Source organism: Cnephaeus nilssonii (assembly GCF_951640355.1).
Source record: "Cnephaeus nilssonii genome assembly, chromosome: 12".
In the NCBI taxonomy this organism is placed as follows: Eukaryota; Metazoa; Chordata; class Mammalia; order Chiroptera; family Vespertilionidae; genus Cnephaeus; species Cnephaeus nilssonii.
In genome coordinates this window covers 34,603,665-34,626,701 of record NC_137083.1, presented here as the reverse complement: position 1 = coordinate 34,626,701, position 23,037 = coordinate 34,603,665, and the positions used below count along the sequence as shown (strand labels likewise).

Here is a 23,037-nt window from a genome sequence, read left to right as displayed (position 1 = left end):
GGACATTCAAAGGAATTCATCACAGTACTTAAAGTCACCGTGATGTGAGAGATTATACAATATAGTCTGAAGAATAGAAAGGTGACATCCCAATTTAAACTTTAGGGGAGTCTACCTAACACATGGATTCATGTAAGTGAGGGCTGTGTGTAAACTGTGAAGTGTGTGTGGTGAGAAAGCTTTATTAATTGTTAGGGATGATGTTTCTTTCTCACAATACCAAGGGTCTCTTCCAGAATTTCACTACCAGATCCATACACACACAAAAATCTTATTTATAATACAGAAAAACAGCTTCCTAGAAGTTAGAACTGCATTCAAATTAAAGAAAAGAGTAAGTTTATTTGGGTTCTACTCACATCCACAAGCTGATTGACTCCACTTGCTGTTTTTGCCAGTGTGACAAGGTCTTCTTGCATCTTATCCACCCATGACTTGATACTGCAGACATTAGAGAAGAAAACATTCGATCATATCTCTGACAGTCATTTTATAGTCATGATGCAGATAATTCATCAAATTGCCTTTAAATATTTCTTCTCCCTCCCAGCTCTCATTATGTCCAACCTCTCATCCCATCTACAAATTATAAAGCCAATGAGACTTTACTGTAAAGCCCCTTAGAATGCTGAAATACCCCCAGATATGAGAAAAATGACATGATTGCCATGTCCAATGAGGATAAATTTGCTTATTTTTTATGAAAATTCCATTTAAAATTAGTAAATAGAATATTCTAAACTAAGCCTTATTCTTTAGCTTACACGTCTTCTGGATATAACACTAAGGGTGTGCTAAGTGTAGAACATTTTTTAAAATGCAAGAAAATGAGAAATATTTTAAATGTCTCCTAATTTAATTACCTAGGAATAACCACTGCTAACATTTCATGTATTCCCATTTAGTCCTCTTAAATTACCTCACATGGTTGAAAGCATGCTATGTAAAATTTATGTATCTCTTCTTTTCCTGAGGTCATATGATAAATAGTCCTATGCCATTATAAGTATCTTATTTACCCAACTTCTTTCAATTTTATTAACACTAAATGTTTTATAAAGTGCTATTTTATAAAGGAAAGTGAACTTTGTATTTCATAAGTGCTGGGATCATGGGTATTGAACCATATTAATCTTCTTTTCTTCAGATAGATAAGTTTCAATACTACTATAAGGCGGCCATTTTTCCCCCAACTAAACTTAAGTGTAACAGAACAAGAAATTAAACATGGAAAGAAGTATAACATGAAACGGATTTAAATGAGGTGTAGGAGAACACATAAAAGAATAATGAGCTAATAAACTAAAGGGGAAGAAGCAAAACCTGAAAGTCAGTCATAAAAAGAATGAAATGCCTTAGAAGAAAGCACAGAGGTTTGATTTACACGTGCAACAAATTAGTTAGCAAATTAAATACATAAACGCTAGGGATACTTTTACACAAATGAAAATAAGAAAGAAAATTTATTGAGCCATGCTGTATGAAATTGATACAAAGAAGATAAATCAATATCAAGAAACAAAAAATAAATAAATGGGAGGAGGGTACAAAGTAGAGAGACATTTATAGATTCATTAAAATCAATTATGCATAACCACATTATTCTAATATTAGACTTTGTGCTGCTTATGAGCTGGTGCATATATTTGAAACATATTATAAATACTAACTAATATTCTTATTACTACTATTAGGTAAATATAATTGTTCCTATTTTTACATTTAAAACAATAGGTTACAGTAGGAAACTGGTAGGAGCAAAGACCGTTGACACCATTTTCTAATTCAGGTCAGACTACCTCATTTCTCCAAGCAGTTACTAAACAAGTCCTAAAACCCAAGGGAAACGAATCATCTCTTCTCAAGTATAATTCCCAACATTGACAAATATTAAAAACTGTTATATGTATCTTATATATCCCTTTAGCTGGGAAACCAAGAGACAAATAGCATATATGTAAAAACATGAACTTAACTCATGCCTGAATTCTGATTTATGCTAAATGGTCTAAACCTTTCATTCTAACTTGACACCTGAGTGTACTGTCACTGCCACTGTCCAGTGGGGTGAACCTGTTTTGGCGGAAAAGCAATTCAGGACTCTTCCAATCTTCTCCGCCCCACTGACAAGCTATCAAGAACACTTTATAGGAGCAAGGATGATTTTTCATGGATATGACATGTTGCCTGGTTTTCCTAAAAGACATAAGAACTCTGCCTCCCAAACCTGGAGTTAGAAGAATATATATGACTAGGAAATATGCAAAGATCCCATTCAGCATAAAAGTAAAAAATGACACAAGGGGAAATACGCATATGTGCAAATTATCAGTCTTTCTATTTCTAGGTAAATTGTCAAGCACATATTTATAATCACTGAGCACTATTTCATTGACTGTCTCCAGAATATACTATAAAATTTTGGAGAAAGTTAGAGGGGATATATGGCCTTTTCATGTAAGAAGAAACCAACAGAGCACTCCAGAAGCAGTCTTACATGACATGGGAGCCTTCCTAAGGAAATAAAAACCCAAAGAGATGGTTAAACCTGAGTGTTCTTATGCTAGACTTGATAAAGAATGGAAAGATATGACAGGTCAAAGAGTATGAGCTGTGCATAGTAAACTGAGGGGAACTTAACAAAGCCTGTTCATGCCTGTTCCTTTCTCCGTCCTGGTCTTTGGGGATAAGGACACAGCTTTCCCTCCAGGTATGGGTGGTTGGGGCGGTGTGGGGAGAAGGGGAGGCGTGTAACTCTCACGTGAGGGAAGGTCAGCAAGTCTGACAAATATTAAAGTTTAAAAAACTTAACCTACCTAGCTTTCTACCCTCTTATTTACTTCAGCCTGTCCCTGAAATTCATTCTCTACCTTCATTATGAATAAATTCCACAACTACTCTGATATCACCTTTGATAAACTGCCAAACTAAAAAAAATTCTCTTCTATCCACTAAACTCCAAAGCACTTTAATTGGTTTTATGCTTATTTTCCTGTATACTTTCATGATTAGGTGGATATACGTTTATACTTATTTGTCACTGAATCCTTAATATTTTCATTAAAGTGTCTTGCATATAGTAGGCAGACAAGTAGTTATTGAATAAACAGAAAATATCCTATCTAATAATAGAGTAACATGTAAATTACCATCACTCCGCTACGCCCACGATTGGGCGGCAGGAGGCTGGGGGGCGGGACTCGGGGTGGCCTATCCAGCCATTGAGAGGCACAGATCCGCTGCCACTGAGGGGGGCTACCCTGCCGCGGACACCCAGCTGCGCCTCTCAACAGCAGGCTAGCCAGGTGTCTGCGGCAGCCCCCCTCAGCGGCCGTTGAGAGGCGCAACTGGGTGTCCCTGGCAGGCCCCCTCAGCGGCCACGGATCTGGCCATTGAGAGGCGCAGGGGGCGGGAGTCCTGCCCCCTGCGCCTCTCAACAGCAGGGCAGCCCCCCTCAGCGGCCACAGACCATCAAAAATGGGGGAGCTGGGTGCCTGTCTGCTCCGGCACCAGCGGACAGGCACCCAGCTCCACCGCAAAAAGCGAAAGCGTGTAGGGGACCCTACACGTGCATGATTCAATCATGCACTGGGCCTCTAGTATTGAAATAAAACTGCATTATTGATTTTTAAAGCACAATTATATTTATTTTAGTTGAGTAAGTGATTCACTTACTAATTCCCTCTTCTCCCCATAATCCACACCAGAAAAAAAAAAAAAAAGGGGACTAAAGAACTGCTGGACCCATGCATCTATTAACAGCCCCTCTTTTTCAACAAGTAGCAGATTTTCAAAATGCAACTTAATACTTTGCAGGAATTAGTAAATCTCTAGAGTACATAACTTATAATTCCAAATCTGTCAAGTGGGTATTGAATGTCATAGGAAAAAAATTATCTTGTATTCTCTCTCTGCCCTTACAATAACTCATTAGAGTCGACTAGCAGAATGCTTCCCACTGTTTGAAGATGTCTGCAGACTCAATGTAGTTTGGAGAATTCACTGAGATCTTTAAATATTGAAGCAAATATTTTATTGAATAATTAAGATCATCTTTTATATCATCTGCTTCACTTTATGATACAGAAACAGCACAAATTTAAAAGCAAAAATACAAAATATTCAAGTTTTCATGAAAATTGAATTAAAAATATTTGGCATGGAATTATTGTTCCTTTTCAGGTTGGATTTGCCTGTAAAATGGCTTTAAAAAGAGTAGTACCTAGTTCGGAAAACTTTTTCAAAAGAATTATGGTAATCGATTTCATTTTGCATGCACTTGAGGAAGAGCAAATTCAGAACAGCACAAATTATACCCAATCTAATCTATTGAAAAGTACAACAGTTGAGTACAAAGTGTCAAGTCTGCACAGTTACCCATTTAATTGTTTTAAATGCTACAAAGAGATTTTCTTTGTTGGAAGAACGGAGCCAAAGCAATAGCTAAGCATTGTTACCTAACTGTCCTTCCTTCCTATATTCAATATGGTAAATTTTCTGAAATACAGACAAATGCCTGAATCTACTGCTATTAGTAAGGAGAGAGCATTAAAAGCAGACATCTTCCTTCGACACCCTTCTTGAATTATCCAACTAGCAATTATCTTAGATACCAGAGCCAAAAAAATAAATAAATAAATGGGAGACACAGAGAAGAGCAAAGGGAAAGGAAGAAGGCTGTTACAGTCAGGGACATAGAGGAGTGGGCGAGTGAGAAGTCTTTGCAGCCCTCGTTCTAAGGCAATGCTCTGCCTATGCCACTTTTTTAAAAAATCATTTTATTTTTAATCCAAGGAAATACACATAGCTATGCCCGTGGATCTTGGAAAAAATAAATAATACAAGCTCTAACAAACTGACCATTTCAATTGTGCTCATATATAAGCAGCTTGTTCATAATTTTGAAGTAATAAGTTCATATATTTCAAGTGTTCCACTTGCTATAAATATCCCACCCATGCCAAACTGCTCTTATTTTTGTTATATAATAAACCACCCACAGTGTTCCCGTATTTGAGTAAAAATTATATAAGTAAGCCAAAGATTTAGATAACCTAGACACACTATTTGCTAACTGTGCAATTCTTATAACATAGATAACTATATTATGAAATACAATTGTGTGTGTGTGTGTGTGTGTGTGTGTGTGTGTGTGTGTGTGTGTAAAAAGAGTGCTTGATATTACATTAAATCTAGGATTGTTTGTGAGATGGGTGTCATGCCAGAAATGTTAGTTCTTAAAATTATTAACAATTTAAGCCATTTTCAACAAACTGTTTTTAGAAAGCTATTTTGACTTGTGAAATGCTTCAGTATTCCATTTTTGCCTAGAGTCAATAAAAGGCATCTGATTTTTGCTAATTACAGTATAAAGGTAAAGTGCATGAGGAGTAGGAAAAAAAGGCTTTATCACTAAAATCTAATTCATAAGTTGATCATGTTCCTCTGCCTTTATGTTCTGTTAGCCTTTGCTGGTGTGTGTGTGTGTGTGTGTGTGTGTGTGTTTAATCCACTTTACAAATACACATACTCATAATTCTCAAAAAACAAAGATTCTTTATGAGATCTCCTTTTCCACCATCTTGGATTATTTTTTGTTTTATCCAAGCATTTTTCATTGTTTCTTTATTTAGTTAATACATTTTGCCTCAGCGTAGGCTTCCAGCTTCCAAGACAACAAATGAGCAATACACGCAGGGTTGATATTCATGTAGTTCCACAGATAGCTGGAGGGGGACGGTTCTCAGACAGGGATTTGATCCCTGGAGGCTCTGGGAGCTTTGTTGTTTTACCTTCCCCATCAGAGCTGGTTACAACCTCCAGCTTAGTCCCTGTGTGGCCTGGTGCCAAGGGAGGGGTCCCGCGTGGCCACACAATCTGCTGCTGGTGTCTCTATGGACCGAATGAGCTGACTTTCTAATTGCTCATTACAAAGCCTCCATTCGTTTTATGGAAGGTCTTCCCTCTCAATGTTTATCTATACTTTTTCACTCATTGCAGATTGTTCACAAAATTTATTTCAGCCCAATTCATGTGTGTAAATATTATTTAATGTCATGATAAAAATGGCCTCATTTCCTTTCTTCTCTGAATTATTAACTGAGTTTCCGTAATATTTTCAATACTGCAAAACACTATAATGCTTATTATGTTTAGATTCTGATTTAAATGGCCAATACACTTCCCCACATGGATCAGTATCCGCAGCCAAACCATTTTAATTGTTTCAGCAACATGTCAACTTTGTCAGGTTATCATGTTGCCTACCAGCCTGACGTTACCTCTCTAAGTCGCTGCAGTTCCTGAAAATCACCCTGTAAGCCTGTGCTGCAGGTCCTTTTTCTTCTGGACAATCTAAGACCTCGAATCCCTAAAAACCTTTCTTTTCCCTAAGTTCTTAAGATATATATCGCCTGCCTTACAAAATGTCACACATATTAATATACTGTGTTATGCTAGAATTATTTTTCTCCAACAATACTTCATTTCCTTGAGTGTATGGACCACAGCTTATAGTTCTGTATTCTGAGAGGATCCAGCATAATTCTGAACACAAAATGGATGCTCAATAGATAATAGATAACACTAAATTAAGTACCTTGTGCCAGGAGATGGTCTAAACATGTTATATGAACAAACTCTTTAATTCTCACAAAAATCTATTGAAGCAGATTCTATTATGAGCCCCACCTTACAGATGAGGAAACTGAATTACAGAGGTTACATTACTTGCATAAGGTCACAGAGTTAGTAAGTGGTAGAGTTAAGCAGTTTGCCTTTAGAAGCAAATAGAGTACATACATTAATAAATGCTAATCAATGCGGTGATCTGAAACACGGCTTTGTGCTTTCCATCATTAAGCCACCAGTAATCCTCAACTCTCCTCTCATCATAACTTTCAAATGTCTTGTGGTGTTGTTTTTTTATTTTATAGCATAGCATATCGCTGGGTTCTAAGTCTGCTATTGATGTAAAGGGAACAAATGACAATTACAAAAGTCTTATGTTTACATGGCAAGAGAAAAAATAAGTTATAATTAGAAAGTAAACATTTAAGTAATTGAGAAAACCCAGGCATTTTCTTCCCTAAAAAGGCCTTTTTGGAAATATGCACATATTTCTTCAATGCTGTAATTTTTCTTCAAATTGAATATTTCCCATCAATATTATCAAGTAAACAAGAACTGTTTATTTTATTTACAAAACCATAAATTGAGCGCCTTTCGTTAGCATAGCAAGACATCCTCAGTTTTAGGTGCACAGCAATTGACCCTCATATTATTCACAACATGCACACACTTGACATAAAGTAGCAGGTTAGATGTACAGTCAGCCCTGATGTGTTTTAAATATGTAATAGTCTAAAAGCAACATTAAATCTTTCAAATATCAAGGGAAAAGATGACTGTTTCAGCTGGCCTTCATTGTTTTCCTGATGCAGGCTCCAATACACAAACAAATGCACCCATGTAAAAGCCTGGCCCCACTTCTGTGGTGCCCCCTGGATAGACAGCCCACAGTGTAATTTGTCTGACAGCTGTTTCAGAACCGAGTTTATTGAACAATCAAAAAGCCGTCGATGCAAATGTATTAACCTGCAAATTAGAAAAGCAATAACTCTCTTCCTGAAGACCCTTAGAAAGGAACATTATAAGGAGAGCCTATCTCCCACACGTTTGTTCCTTGAGTATTAAGCACAGGATTCTCGAATAAATGAAATGAAACCTTTAAAAATGAGACAGTAAATATCTTACAGCTCAGAAAATATATTACCATTTAATTGCTTTCAACCTTTTTGTCCCCTCTGACGCGTGGTTCTCCTTGACCCTGTGCCTGAGCTGCACATTCACTGCCCTTGTGCCCCCCCCTAACCCCCCCCCCCCCATGGTCTGAGTGGACCAAGCACTCCAGGCAAAGATTGCTTCTCAGGACAGGAATTACAGCAGCGCCCTTTCCTGCCCTGCTCAACAGAAACACAAGGCTAAACTTAAAAAAAAAAAATCATTATGGCAGTGAAATTAACAATGAGAATTGTGTTTAAAAATAAATAGATGCTTATCAAATGGTGGCAAAATGACAATTTTAGCACTATGCAATAATTACTTGTGAAGAATGTGAAGCTTTGGTGAAAGGTTTATACAAATGTCAAAGGAATACAGGAAAAGAACTCAGCTTTAATTTCTTGATAACGACGTCAAACATTTGTATTTGAATGAAGATTTCACGTGATTGGCTGCTGTTTAAACAACAATTTTATAAAATCATGACCTTTTATGAATTCTAAGGGAAAAGGTAGGTGAAAATCTAGGCAATTAAATAGAAAAACTATATCAAGGGGGGAAAGCACTTTATGTAGTTAATTCCAACTGAAGCATCAGTGTCATACTCTCAGTAAATTTAAAAAATGGTGTAGCCCAGCGAGCATGGCTCAGTGGTTGAGCGTCGACCTATGAACCAAGAGGTCATGGTATGATTCCTGGTCAGGGCATGTGCCCAGGTTGCGGGCTCAATCCCCAGTGTGGGGCATGCAGGAGGCAGCCGATCAATGATTCTCTCTCATCACTGATGTTTCTATCTTTCTCCCTCTCCCTTATTCTCTAAAATCAATAAAAATATATATATTTTAAAATGCTGTAAAGCATGATCATGTATGTATAAGTTATTTAGAAGGCTTTTTTAAAAATAAAATTATAATTAAATAACTAACATCAGATGATTGATTTACTATTACAAACAAAAAAGAAATTTAGAAAACCGAAGTCTTAGGCATATTTTCCTTATTAGGAAGCAAGTAACAAGATAGTTACTAGAATTTAAATTATTATATAAAATATGAAATAAACACTGTAAAAGACAGTGGTCAATCTCCTAGTAGAAAGTCTCATTTGTGTTGATGTTTACATCTTCCACATTTGAAATAATTCCCCTGCAATTAGAAGGAAAGACTTGAAAACTGATCTCATTCAGTCATTTTAGAAATAGGTAAGATGCATTTCATGAGCCCTAGTGAAAAGGGCTGGAGGGCCCTGCTATAACTCTCATGTAACTCATCATCTTTATGAAACATGAAGAAATTATGAAGCAGCCAGTAACATAAATTAAACATCAGCATTCTGAAGGAAACGTTGCAGGCTTTTACATTTTTTTCATTAATAGTCATTCTGTCGCTGCTGCTAAGTGCTCCATTTAGAGCCCATCCCAATGTGGATTTCAACAGGCATTTTTAAAGCAGACCACCCTGTATTGTTAAGAGAAATTCTGAAGATTTCTGAAGCCAGACCTGTGAATCATATGTGACTCAGCAGCCTCCCACAGGCCTGACAGCCCATATATTCTATCTCAAAATGTTCCTTCTGTAAAAGCGAGGCTGAATGAACTCCCTTATTGCTACGCAGGAAATACAAAAGGCAATCCATTAGAATCCACACTACCTGTTTTAGGTCACCTGTAATAATAGAAGAAAAAAAAACAACAACATGCACATCTCTTGCCGTCTGTAGAACTATCTTTTCAACTATCCATGATCTATTTCCCCCAAAGCACTGAATCACCCTCTCATATCTCTTGATAACATCAGGGAAATAGTAGCCTCATAGGCATTCACATCACCTTTCAACATATAGTATATGAATCTGAGGTTATTTCTCTGATGAACACAGATATTAATAAACATTATTTTTAGTTCTAGAAACTGCAGGAGAAAACAACTTGTTCTTCTAGTCCAGGCTCCTATTTAATGGAGGCTTCCCTTACGCATTACCCATGAAAAATTGTCATGCCAATTCTCCCCAATACTTTCTGCGACAGACATTCGTTACTTTACTAATAACTTTTTCATTTGAAAGGTGAAACTGTTAGAAAGTTCTTCTGAGTGCAAAAGAAATTAAGGACATTTACCTTATAAATGATTAGACAACCATCTAAAATTAGATATTTTATAAACATTTACATATTATTTGATTTTTATGATGATTATTATCCCTTTGGAATTTATAAGTAAAGTTATAAATATTTCAGAACTATCCAATTCCTAATACCTAGCAAAAGAACACACAAAAATAGCATATATTTTTACAGTGGAGGCAGCTGACTTAGATGTAGCCATCTGACTACCATATTTTTGTTTGTCTTTATCCTTAGATCTAACCAGAATGGAAAGAGTGAATAAAAATATAGGTATGGAAAGGGCACAATGATAATTTCTGTCTTCTCCCTGCAATTAAAAAAAAAGCAATAATCAGCCAATAAGGGCAATTTAGGTGATAATGATTACTAAAGTATACCATGTACTTTTAATAGAAACATTTTCTGACCAAGGGGAGACCTGACAACCATATACCTCCAAAGTTCTGCGACCTGAGTCTGGGTTTAGGTTTAGGAGTGGACTGGGTCTGCCCTTCCGCCAGGTTCTTTGGACTGTGGTTCTAAGGAGGATCCAATAGTCACTGTCTAAAAGTAAAGTTGGAGCTAAGAATCAAGGAAGTAGCCCACAAGAACAATGATTCAAAGAGGTTAGGCAGTGTATATACTTTTCACCTAAAGAAAACACCCCTGTCAGGATTGTGGTAAAAGGGTTCTAATTTCCATCTACGCTGGTCTTGTTTTCTGTGTTCTCTCTTCTGATTTGGCAGAGGGGGTGTTGGTGGAATGAATGGGCATACAATAGAATTAATGGAAGAGACCCCACTGTGCCCATCACAATATCTTTCGTCTTCATTAGAGAAATCCAGAGGGTTACACAGAGCTGGGAAACCCAGGGGAAATAACATGTTCCTGATTAACCAACTCTCCCCTGAATTTATGACACAGCCAGCTGGTCATAGATAAGATTAAATGAAAGAAAATGAAAGTGAAGGAATTGAAAGAAATTCAATGGACCCAAAGGAAAAGAAAGAAATCAAGAGAAAGAATAAGGAGGTGGGACACAGAGAAATTGGGAGGAGTAGGGAGAATAAAAAAAGATAAAAGACTAAAATAAATGCACATTTTTAAAAATGAAGGTGGAGTTTCTCTTAAAATAGATGAAAATTTACTTTTGTACATTTGAAAAGTCGCTCATCACCAAGAACTTTAAACAATGCACTGTGTACTATTGTTCAAATAATCATTGTAACTTTTAAGGTATGCCATTAACAGTCCTATAAGTCTAAAATGATATAGCCTCTAACCCAATTATGATAGAACAATAGCTGCTTTAATCTATTTTACAAAAAATTGTGAAGGCAAGTCTCTTACAAGACTATTTTATTTATAAGAATTTTTGTTTATATTCAACTTATTGTTAGGAAAAGTAATGTTCACTGACTTTTATAATCAAGTATATATCTTTTCAGTATGGACAATGGATATGAATAGCATTGATTTTTGCTGTGCAGGTAGATCAATTACAGATCAATAAGTGAACAATGATTTGTTTATACCAGTCATATGGTTGGCTCTCTGCAAAGCAATGGAGTTCATATTTGTGCATCTCTGTATTTTAGATACTCTTATATTTGAACATTGCCATGAAAGACACAAATTTAATTATTTCATTGCACTAAAAACTGTAGCCCTGTAGCATAAGTTACCTCTAAACCTTAGGCAGCCATCTTTCACATTCTCTTGATAAGTTCTAGGTCAGTGGTCGGCAAACTGCGGCTCGCGAGCCACATGCGGCTCCTTGGCCCCTTGAGTGTGGCTCTTCCACAAAATACCACGGCCTGGGCGAGTCTATTTTGAAGAAGTGGCGTTAGAAGAAGTTTAAGTTTAAAAAATTTGGCTCTCAAAAGAAATTTCAATCGTTGTACTGTTGATATTTGGCTCTGTTGACTAATGAGTTTGCCTACCACTGTTCTAGGTGGATAATAAGGAGAGGCTTAAAGAAGGGCTGAAGTGATATTGCTTGATATGCATAACCCTACAATTTATTTTCTATTACACATAGAGGATGACATAAGAATTGGGTGGTGAAGCTACTATAGGAGCTTCTTTACTCCTTGATATTTCAGCCAATGAACTGGAAAAACGTTAGCATACAGAACCTCAAAAGGGAAAATGAACCTAAATGGTAAACACCGCATGAGTCCACGCTCCTCTTAGACGGCTCATTGCTCTAGCACCAATATATGAGCATATGCATTCACTAGCATTTTGGGTAAGAGACAAAGATTTAGATATTAACTTGCCACTCTATATAGAATTTGACACCATCATCAATCAAATAGCATGTTTGTGCCTGCTGTTTCTTCTGCCTACCACGTTTTCCCTCCAGGTCTTTTCATCTCTTCTCATTCTTTCAATTCCACATCAAATGTCATCACCTCATAGACTAAATCCTGACCCCAGTAGCTAAACTGATCACTTTATCCTGCCGTCCCCTGTCCTTCACATCAGGCTCTAATATTTCTTCAAGACACTCACAACCTTGCAATTATTAGATGTGTATTTTTACTTGTTTTCAGTCTCTTTACTCTATTAGAATATAAACAACACAAGGGAAGGCCTTTCTCATCTGAAATCAAAAGCACTTTGCTTAACACTGAGATAAAATAGTTGTGCAATAAAATATTAATTGACTATATAAATGACGCTTTGGGGGAAAGCAAAGAGAATAGTCAAATTGGGATATCTGTATTTTTGCACAAGGCATGATAAAGAAGGCTTCGATGGAAAAAGCATGGTCTTACATCCAATAACTTCTCCTTTTTTCTTAAGTAATAGAATGGAGAAGAATGGGTAAAAATACTCTTGGCTGACACAGACACCATAAAGTCTCTTAAAGTCGTCTGCAAGAAAAAACCTTACATTCCAAAAGTCTGAATTTTCATGCTAAGTGCCTATAAAACTATTTCAGGTCATTTTGGAATGAGAAAAATAACAGGATCATTGCGTCACTATAGCAAAAATTAGAAATTCCAACAGGGATGAAGCCATGGCACCAACGACCGCAATGTAATCAAAGAGTAACAATTCTGGGCACTGCCCACCTCCACCAGGCTGATCCAACACTTCATGTCACTGCCAATTTGCTCCACTAACTGGACGTCCACTGCCAGTGTCTGCTTTGACTATGGGAATGTCCCTCATCACGTGCAGAAACTTCAGCCCAAGGTGTTTCCCTCTAAGGATGACGTATTGGCATAACAGCGTCAATGTTTGGATTCTTCAGAGAAAAGCAGCTACACAAATTGTGTGGAAACACACAGAGATTACTATTTAACACTGTATGGCTTTGCCATTTGCTAAATTATTTTTAAAAGCTCATTAAGTTCTATGAAGCAGGAAAATAATGATACCATAACTGATTTCTTATTCAAAGTCAAAAGCAGAATCTGAAATTACAGTGGAAATAGAATGTCCCTATTTCTGCATTTTTAGACTTTAAACAAATCAGTGTACCATTTTATTGTACTTTAAATGGTTAGAGACTATTAAGTCCAAGGAATGTGTTATACATATTTTACATATGCTTTGATCTAGCCTCAATTTCTTAAATAGTTGCTAAGGGACTATTATTCTTTCTATTATTGAACAATAACAACAAAATTAAAGTCCTAAGAATTTGTTGTTCACAAAAGCTAGAGCCTATCAATTTGCTCCCTGGTCAGAAGTCCCCAGGTACATCACAGTAAGTTACAATGTAATGTTTTACAAGACGTTTCCATAAACTGATACCTCCTATATTTCCAATCTTCCCTACCTTCTATCAACATTTTCTCTTCCTTTTCTGTACATAACAATGATCCTTATATCATACTAGAGGCCCAGTGCATGAATTTCATGCACGGGGGGAGGGGGGGTGTTGTCCCTCAGCCCAGCCTGCACCCTCTCTAATCCAGGACTGCTGGCTCCCAACTGCTCGTCTGCCTGCCTTCCTGGTTGCCCCTAACCGCTTCTGCCTGCCAGCCTGATCACCCCCTAACAGCTCCCCTGCCAGCCTGATTGCCCCTAACTGCCCTTCCCTGCCAGCCTGGTCACCTCTAACTGCCCTCCCTGAAGGCCTGGTCACCCCTAACTGCCCTCCCCTGCAGACATGGTCACCCCTAACTGCCCTCTCCTGCAGGCCTGGTCCCCCCAACAGCCCTCCCCTGCGTGCCTGGTCCCCCCTAATGGCTCTCCCCTGCAGGCCTGGGTCCCCCCCCACTGCCCTTCTCTGCAGGCCCAGTCACCCCCAACTTCCCTCCTCTGCCGGCCTGGTCACCCCTAACTGCCCTCCCCTGCAAGCTTGATCACCCCCAACTGTCCTCCCCTGCAGGCATGGTCACCCCTAACTGCCCTCCCCTGCAGGCCTGGTCCCCCCACAACTGCTCTTCCCTGCAGGCCTGATCACCCACAACTTCCCTCCCTTGCAGGCCTGGTCCCGCCCAACTGCCCTCCCCTGCTGGCCATCTTGTGGCAGCCATCTTGTGTCCACATGGGGGCAGCCATCTTTGACCACATGGGGGCAGCCATCTTGTGTGTTGGAGTGATGGTCAATTTGCATATTACTCTTTTATTAGATAGATAATTCTCACTTCAGAATAATATCTTAAAATACTTGTGTATAAATATTCATAAATTTGAAATAATTTACGTATAGGATGTTACTAACATCTTATACTCCTCTTTTTCCTAATGTATAAATTCTTTCTTTTCTTTTAATCCTCACCTGAGGATATTTTTTCCATTGATTTCTAGAGACAGTGGAAGGGAGGGAGGAGGGGGAGGACGGGAAAAGAGGGAGAGGGAGGGAGACACATCAATTGGTTGCCTCCGCCACAGACCCCTACTGGGGCTATAGAATCTGCAACCAAGGTACATGCCCTTGACCTGGAATTGAACCCACAACCCTTAGGTCTGTGGGCCCTAACCACTGAGAAAAACCAGCCAGGGCAAATTTCCAGTTATATTTAAGGCCAAATTCAAGTATTTCCTTTTCAGTAAATCACTCCAGGATATGGTATAATTTACTTATAATATAAAAAAGCGATTATTTATTTGTCAAGTTCCCCATTAAACTTTTAGCTTCAGGACAATAAGAGTGACTAGCACTTGAAAGGTAGTAAGAATTTATTAAATGTTTAATGAATTAATGTTAATTCTATTATATAAACAACTCTTTGCCAGTCCTTCCTCCTTTCATTCTCAGTGTCACTGCTTTTAGAAACTCTGTCATCTAGTGATGGACTATTGCAGTGCCCTGCTTACTGGTCAATCTGACTCTAGCTTGTTCTGTCTCCCATACTTCCACAACTCTTTTTTCAGAGTAAATGTTAATGCACAGTGTTTTAAATTACATTAAAATTTATTTTCTGATTATAAAATTACCCTGTATACATTAATTAAGTTTAGAAAAAGCAAACATTTTCTTACCAAAACAAGCCAGAAGTAAAGAGAATATAAACTGATCCCAAATATAAACAAAAGCAAAAAAAAATCTATATGAAATATTGAGCAATCAAATCAAAGAGAACATTTTTAAAAAGGCACCATGACCAAGGAACATTTATTCCAGGAAGAAATAGATGTTTCAACATTAAAATATCCTAATACTTCTACATTTTAATACCTCTTTGTCTCAAAGGGTTGTAAAATTAAAATTAATTGAAACAAAAAATTCATTTAGAACAGTGGTCGGCAAACTCATTAGTCAATAGAGCCAAATATCAACAGTACAACAATTGAAATTTCTTTTGAGAGCCAAATTTTTTAAACTTAAACTTTGCTCTACAAAGTTTATAATATTAGGAACTAAAGCTTAAGGTTGAGAAATAAATGTATCACTAAACTATATCCTTAATTTTTTCAAGAAGAAACAGTTATTTACAATGGGATAACTGTGCTATTGATATAGAAGTCCATTAAAAAATCACAAGTTCTAGAGAATATTTTAAAAATAGCATCTTACTCCTCGGTTGCAGGCTCAATCCCAAACCCCGGTCAGCACATGTTCAGGAGGCAACTAATCCATGTGTCTCTCTCACATCGATGTTTCTCTATATATATCTCTCGCCGTCCTTTCCACTCTTTCTTAAAAAAAATTCAATGGAGAAAAATGTCCTCGGGTGAGGATTAACAAAAAAATAATAAATAACAAATAACATCACTATAATGAAATTCTATGAGATACCTAATCTGTAATTTCATTACAAGACTATAAGGCCTGGAATGTTGTACAATTGTCATTTTCATGTTTTTATTAAAATTCCCATCAGTATTCTTTCTATATTTATGATTAGAAAAATGAAATTAACTGATCTTCAATTTTATATAGTGAAAAAATTAAGAAGATAAGCATCTTAAACACTCTAGTTATTTGATTTGTACATAACCTTTAATACATATTTTTGTAATACAAAAAGTGTGCTCAGTAACAGAATTAATTTGCACATAACATTTATTACAAGGTAATATTCTCAAAAATGAAAGTACAGCAAATAAATATTAACCCAAAAAATTAAAGTAAGTACAAACTTTAAGATATTGTGTAACTTCATGGTAACATTTCCAAAATTACTAGGTAATTTTAACATAATTGTTCCTCAAAAAAATCTGTCCAATCTCCTGGAAATTAATGTGAGTTTCCTCATTACATGAAAGATATGCATAAATTAGTTATCTAAGAAATAATTTACAGTATTGATTAGCACAAAGAAAATGTAAATCCAATAAGGCAATATCTCATTCTGTATAAAATTATAGCAACATATGTTAGGAAGCAGTTTTTTTTTATTTTCTAATCTTACCTAAAACATAAAAGAGAATTATTTTATTCAAATTTAGAATATGGTTTACAGAGAAGAATCTTGAGAACAGTTAATATTTTTTAATATGTTTTTATTGATTTTTAAAGAGAAAGAAAGGGAGAGGGAGAGGGAGAAACACCTATGTGGGAGAGAAACAGCCATCAGTTGCCTCTGGCATGTGCCCCGACTGGGGATTGAACCTACAATCTGAGTACATTCCTGCCCTGACCAGGAATCAAACCCATGACCCTTTGATCCTTCAGTGCACAGGAGTATGCTCCAACTAACTGAGCCACACTGTCCAGGATGAGAACAGTAAGTACTGCTAAAGATTGGGGTTGGAGCAAATCTTGCAAAAAATCTACATCACTGAATGGTTAACTATTACTGTATCTAGAATTAAAGAGAATTGCTTACAGTTTCCTTTATATGTTCTTATATTTTACTATCCTAAAGTATAGTTTAAATTAGCAGACAGATCACTAATATAAACAAGAAAATACCAAACTAAGAATTGGCCAGATGTTAGAATTGCCAAATTTTACTAGACTACCTTAACCCACGTAACTCCTTTTCTTTTGGAAAGAGGGTTCTAACTTAAGTTAGTATAATCAACAACTCTTTATTCAGTTTTGAACAACACATTAATATCCTTATCTTTTGTTAAGGATAGCCACATAGTCAACAAAAGCACTCCAAATGCTTACACACAAGGTCCGTGGTTTGCAGTCAGTGTGCAGCAGCAATTTTTAAAACATGCAATATCTATTTAGTCAGGGGCACTGACCTCTTTTGCCTTAGACCAGGGGTCCTCAAACTTTTTAAACAGGGGGCCAGTTCACTGTCCCTCAGACTGTTGGAGGGCCGGACTATAGTTTAAAAAAAAAACTATGAACAAATTCCCATGCACACTGCACATATCTTATTTTGAAGTAAAAAAAAAAACACAAAACAACAAAAACACCCGCATGTGGCCTGCGGGCCGTAGTTTGAGGACGCCTGCCTTAGACTGTCAAATAAAAAAATGACAACAGCCAACACAACTACAGCTGTCTGGTATGAATGAATCAAAATTATACTTTTTTTTTTTTTGTCAGATCAGCAACAAATATGTTTTGGTGTGCTGCAGAATTTTAGTAATTAGTTTATGTGTGCCACAAGATGAAAAAGGATGAAAATCACTGGACGAGGTGATTAAACAAGGTCAGCCACCAGCAAACCTCGACCATTATAATTCATTTTTAAGGACCTGATTGTCTATGCTGTCAATTCCCACTTTTTAATTGTTCTAGGATCTCCTACATAATGCATGGTTTGATTAAAACACATCACATTGCTTGTGACATAGCATGAGTTGTCAAGGAAAACATAATCATCTTTGGCCTTAACCCACCAATGGACATCAATAAAAAATGAAACACATGCCTACAGGCTGGCGAAAAAGGCTTTCAAACTGTGACACTCATGACTCCCGAGCTAAAAGAATACTCAGCTCCTCAGACACTATCTTTTCTATTATAAACCTCTCCCTCTTCTAGTTTCAAGAATCGGATTTATACTCAGTTATTTACCCATTCGTCCATCTATATTTTACAAATAGGAACCATGTGTCAATACTATTTAAAAAAGAAAATAAACAATGGGTGCTATATTTGCTTGTATCTAGATACATCTAGAAAAAAAAAACCACACACACACACACACACACAAAAAAAAAACAAGCTATGGTTTTAAGCAATATAGCCTCAATTTTATTCAGGGCTATCTTTTCTAAAGAAAACCCTCCCAGAGAAAAAAAAGGCCATTTAACAAAAATTGTATTACCCCTGGGAAGTCCTCCTTCTGTTGCCAGCTAAAGGTTGACAAGGGTCGCTCCACACGAAACTGGACATGTGTGACATTCAAGGCAAACCAGTTCCAGAACAGCTCACTTCCCAGGGAACACTGCACTTCTTCTCCAGCACAGTGTAAATGTTTTAAGGTCGAAGGACGCGATGCCTGTCAAAGCGCCCCATGTATGTTAAAAAGACAGGTGATTTAGGAAGAGTCTGACATTTAAAAGGAAGTCATGCTTTCAGGCCCCCCCCCTCAACGTGACACCTAATTAAGCATCAATACCAAACAATATAATTGAACAGATGTACCAGTCATTAACAGGAATTACCCATTCTCCTATCAAATCAGAACGTGCCGAAAAGGATCTATTGTAATAGGTTGGCTTAATTGCCTGAGAATTCCCCAGAGAAATGTACAAATGGATCAAGACATCTCACATGCGCATATGCACAGGCAGGCACACACCCACAGACAAACACAGGCACTCATGATCAGCTTTGAGCCATGCTTTTGTCGTTGTTGCATTCATCTTAGCAAATGAGAATTTATGGTAGCTGCAATCAGCACTAGAATATCACATAAATAGATGGAAAAATAAGTAAAACTAAATGAAAGGTAACAGAATTCAGATGTAGCTACACGTTAATACAAACTCCCTATATACCAATGCTTTTCATAAAATAGTTGTTCAAAATAAATTAGTAAAAACAGAGCACAATGGACAAACCGCAACAAAATAAATAAATAAATAAAAACACCACATAGAATTATACATGGTGTTGTGTATCTTCTGGCAGTTTACTATAAACCATTTGTTTCGTCACAAGGACCTGAGTCACAATGTCTGCAGTTGCACGGTTTGTTGAGTAAATCAGCCTATAGCCATCATTAAGGGAGCTCAGAAATCCTGAAATGTGCCAAGCAATTCTTCTCACATCATTATGCAAGGCAGAGGATCCAGAAAGTTAGCACAATTATGTTTTCCTGTCCCTTTAATTAACAGCCTTCTTGCATATGTATACAGTAACTGCTGATTGAGGTGACTCAGTTACCCTCATGAAAACCTCTCTCAACAAGGCATTTCTATAAAAGGTTAAGGACTTAGCTGGATTTTAGAATTTAGAAAACAGATACCAGTTTTCTAATCCTCAAACAGCTAAGGCATTAAATTGATGGAATATAAGGGATTCATTCCAAGAATATTATATTGGATCTGAATATTGGGGGATCACGCAAATGAAAAACTGACATTCTCTACTGGCTCAGAAATCTATAAGGAAAAAAACAGGGAGCCCAGCCGGCATGGCTCAGTGGTTGAGAGTCGACCTTTGAACCAGGAGGTCATGGTTCGATTCTTGGTCAGGTCACATGCCCGGGACGCGGGCTTGATCCACAGTGTGGGGTGTGTAGGAGGCAGCCAATCAATAATTCTCTGTCATCATTGATGTTTCTATCTCTCCCTCCCTCTCCCTTCCTCTCTGAAATCAGTAGACATATACCAGTATGTAAAAATAAATAAATAAATAAATGTTTCCAGTTGGCCCAGCTCCTTGCGCCTCCTGCTTCCTCTTTTTATGGAACAGGTACTATCTACACTAGTTACTGCTTCAACCAGTTAATCAGGTACTGCTTTAAACACTTTTGACACTTCTGTGTATGTGTTATTTTATATATATATATTGTTAACAAGCTTCCCTTGTGTATATTCGCCACAAAAAAATGCAGGTTTTTGTGGGCAGGACACACACATGTGTGTATTTATCAAAATGCTTAGTAAATATACTCAATGCCCCCCAAACATTATTGATTTCATAGTAGGCTGTCTTAATTGCCTACAGCCCCAAACGGTGTGTCTGCGAGGTCCCCAGGGTGAAAATCAGTTGCTGGTGATTGCCTCGGGCTCTCTAGGCTCCAGGAGCAAGTTAATGACTGCAAACACATTGGCTGCCTGTCACTGGGACAAGACCACGTGTCACAGCATTTCTGTGTCAGCTAGAGCGGGGGGGGGGGGGGGGGGGGATACAGAAAATAGGTGTCACAAAGGAGATATTCAGGTCATTGGGCACCTATTTCTTATGAAATACAAGAAACCTCAAAAGAAAAGAAAAAAGGTCTGGCTGGTTTTGTCCAATTCAGCAATTTGGGAAATAGGTAAGAAATGCCATTGGATCCCAAACACTGCCAAATTGAGTTTTAAATTGTTCTACAATATATTTTTAAATAACTAGCTTTTAATGGACATTTTTCCATGTTGCTATATGTCTGAGGCAGCTCAATAAATACCTGTCATTCACACACTAGAAATAAAACAAGCTTTAAGGTACAGAGCCCCATTCTTACAGTTCACCCTATTGTTATCGCAATATAAAACAGCTGGGAACTTGACAATGCCAGCATAACACTCATGCTTTTCAGTAGATATTGTCCTTGCTGTACTTCCCTAATGCAAGGCTAATGTTCTCCTCAAAGAGAAACAACTAAGAGATAAAATATATCCTTTCAATATGAAGTGTATATTATTTTCATAGTAAATAAACATTAGATATTCCAAAACAGCAGCCTCTATTAATTCAGCAGTTTTCTCAATGGTTAAATTCTTTTCACCTGTCATGAACATTTCTACACTTCTTTTCCAAATATATACCTCTAAATATATACATATACCTCGGTATCTAATTTAGAAGAATACATGTGGGTTAAATTCTTGAATCTATATATGCATGAATTTCCATATAGTACCTAGCCCCAATAATTTTTTTCCTTGCAACTAGCCTTCTCAGACACTGACAATTACAATATTTGTCTTTCAACAGAATTTCAGCTCACTGTTGATGAAAGTGAGCTGCACTGAGCTATGTCAGGTTTGTGCTTCTAAGAAAATCTCTTAGGAAAACAAAAAGAAATCCAACATAACTTTAGAATAAAATGCTGAACAATAAAATGAGAAGGGTTATTAATTCTCTGCCACTTGAAGATTGTTTTCCACCGTTTGGCATGCTGAGATAATTATATACACATAACAATGTATTATATATGCTGTTTGCCTACTTCAAAACTGTTCTCCAATGCAAGTATTATTGATTGAAGCTTCTTGTGCATCATGTTAAAGTCACAAAAAATCACCTAATTTTCACTGAAGCTAATCCATTACTCAGAATTCGTCAGGGAAATTCTGGATGCATTGCACAAAACTGCCAGGCTCCATTCCTAATAAAAATTGATTCTTTTTTATTGGGGTCATATAGTCAGCTTTAAAAATCTGACATCTCTTCTTTTGCCAAAATCTAACATTCCAGTTATTGACTAAAACTTCAGAGTTGCTTTGGAAGGTATTAGATTCTCTTTTCCATTTAGATCAGGATTGATATATTAGATCAATGCAATTGTGGCCATCTGTCGCATTTAGCTCTTCATATTGGCTTGTCTTAGCCCCTATTGTACCTATAAAAGTATGGGCAGCATGGGTCTTAGGAAGTTTGGGAAAATTTTCAAGAATGCAGGGAGAAAATCCAATAAAGACTGTCAGGAATATTTTTGCTTTCCGTTCAAAACTTAAAACATCTGTCTCATGTATGGGAGTGAGGGGGGGGCAATGGTAAGATATGTACACATATAATACCTTAATAAAAAATGGAAAAAGAAAAAAATCCGTCTCCTTCCTCCTGTTTGGACACTCATCTCTCCTTGTCTACCTAAAGGAAGGATTTCTCCATATTGGTTGGCACTTGAAATATTGATTGACCTGTGATTACTAATAATCAGGAGTCACTGTGGCTTAAGGAGCAAGGGTCCTTTATGAGAAAGGGCTCTCTTTTACATTTTCTGCTTTTCGACACATGAACATCGGACCTCAAACTATATCATGTTCCCATTCTCTTTCTGGTTCTAAGAATTCAGGTGGAGACAGAAGCGAGAGGGACGCACAAGTCCCCTTTGTAGACCTAGCTTTCTCTTTCTCTCTGTTTCCACAAATACTTGAGCACTCTAGGTCCAAATTTTAGATTCACAAGAGATTATTTACAGCAAAGCCATTGGTTCCGAACATTGCATTAGACTATAAATCACTAAGGGGTATTTATGATAGCACTGTAGTCCCGAAATTATGCACCTGTGTATACAACTTCTCTGAAAACTCCAAAAACCAGAGTAGCGTTTGACAGGAATTCATGCATTTCTAGATCCTTCTTTGTAATCAAACACACCAAAACACTTTCTTCCAAATATCAAAAAGATAAAATCTGAAGGCCATATGGTGGGAAATAGGACTGCCTTCCTACTTTATACCATTAAATATTACAACTGTAACTACTAGGTCATGCCAACTGGATCCATGTAAGATTCAAGAAAATCATTAAGACATGTGACAAAAATCCTAAGGGCATCTAAGTCAGACCCTCTTGCAAACATATGTTATCTAACTACTAGTAGCCCTGTGCACGAATCCGTGTGCAAGTAGCTTGCTGCCCCACCCTCCTGTAGCTCTCCGCTGGTCGT

General features: G+C 37.2%; 1 protein-coding gene across 4 annotated transcripts in view; it reads right to left on the bottom strand.

The window, feature by feature from the left end:
• Positions 1-23,037, bottom strand: part of CACNA2D1 (calcium voltage-gated channel auxiliary subunit alpha2delta 1) — a 379,039-nt gene that overhangs the window by 307,732 nt on the left and 48,270 nt on the right. For all 4 annotated transcript variants that reach the window (XM_079785391.1, XM_079785388.1, XM_079785389.1 and 1 more), the window contains exon 2: positions 360-441. In XM_079785391.1, coding sequence (XP_079641517.1) covers positions 360-441 — 82 coding nt within the window. The remainder of the gene's footprint in view (positions 1-359; positions 442-23,037) is intronic.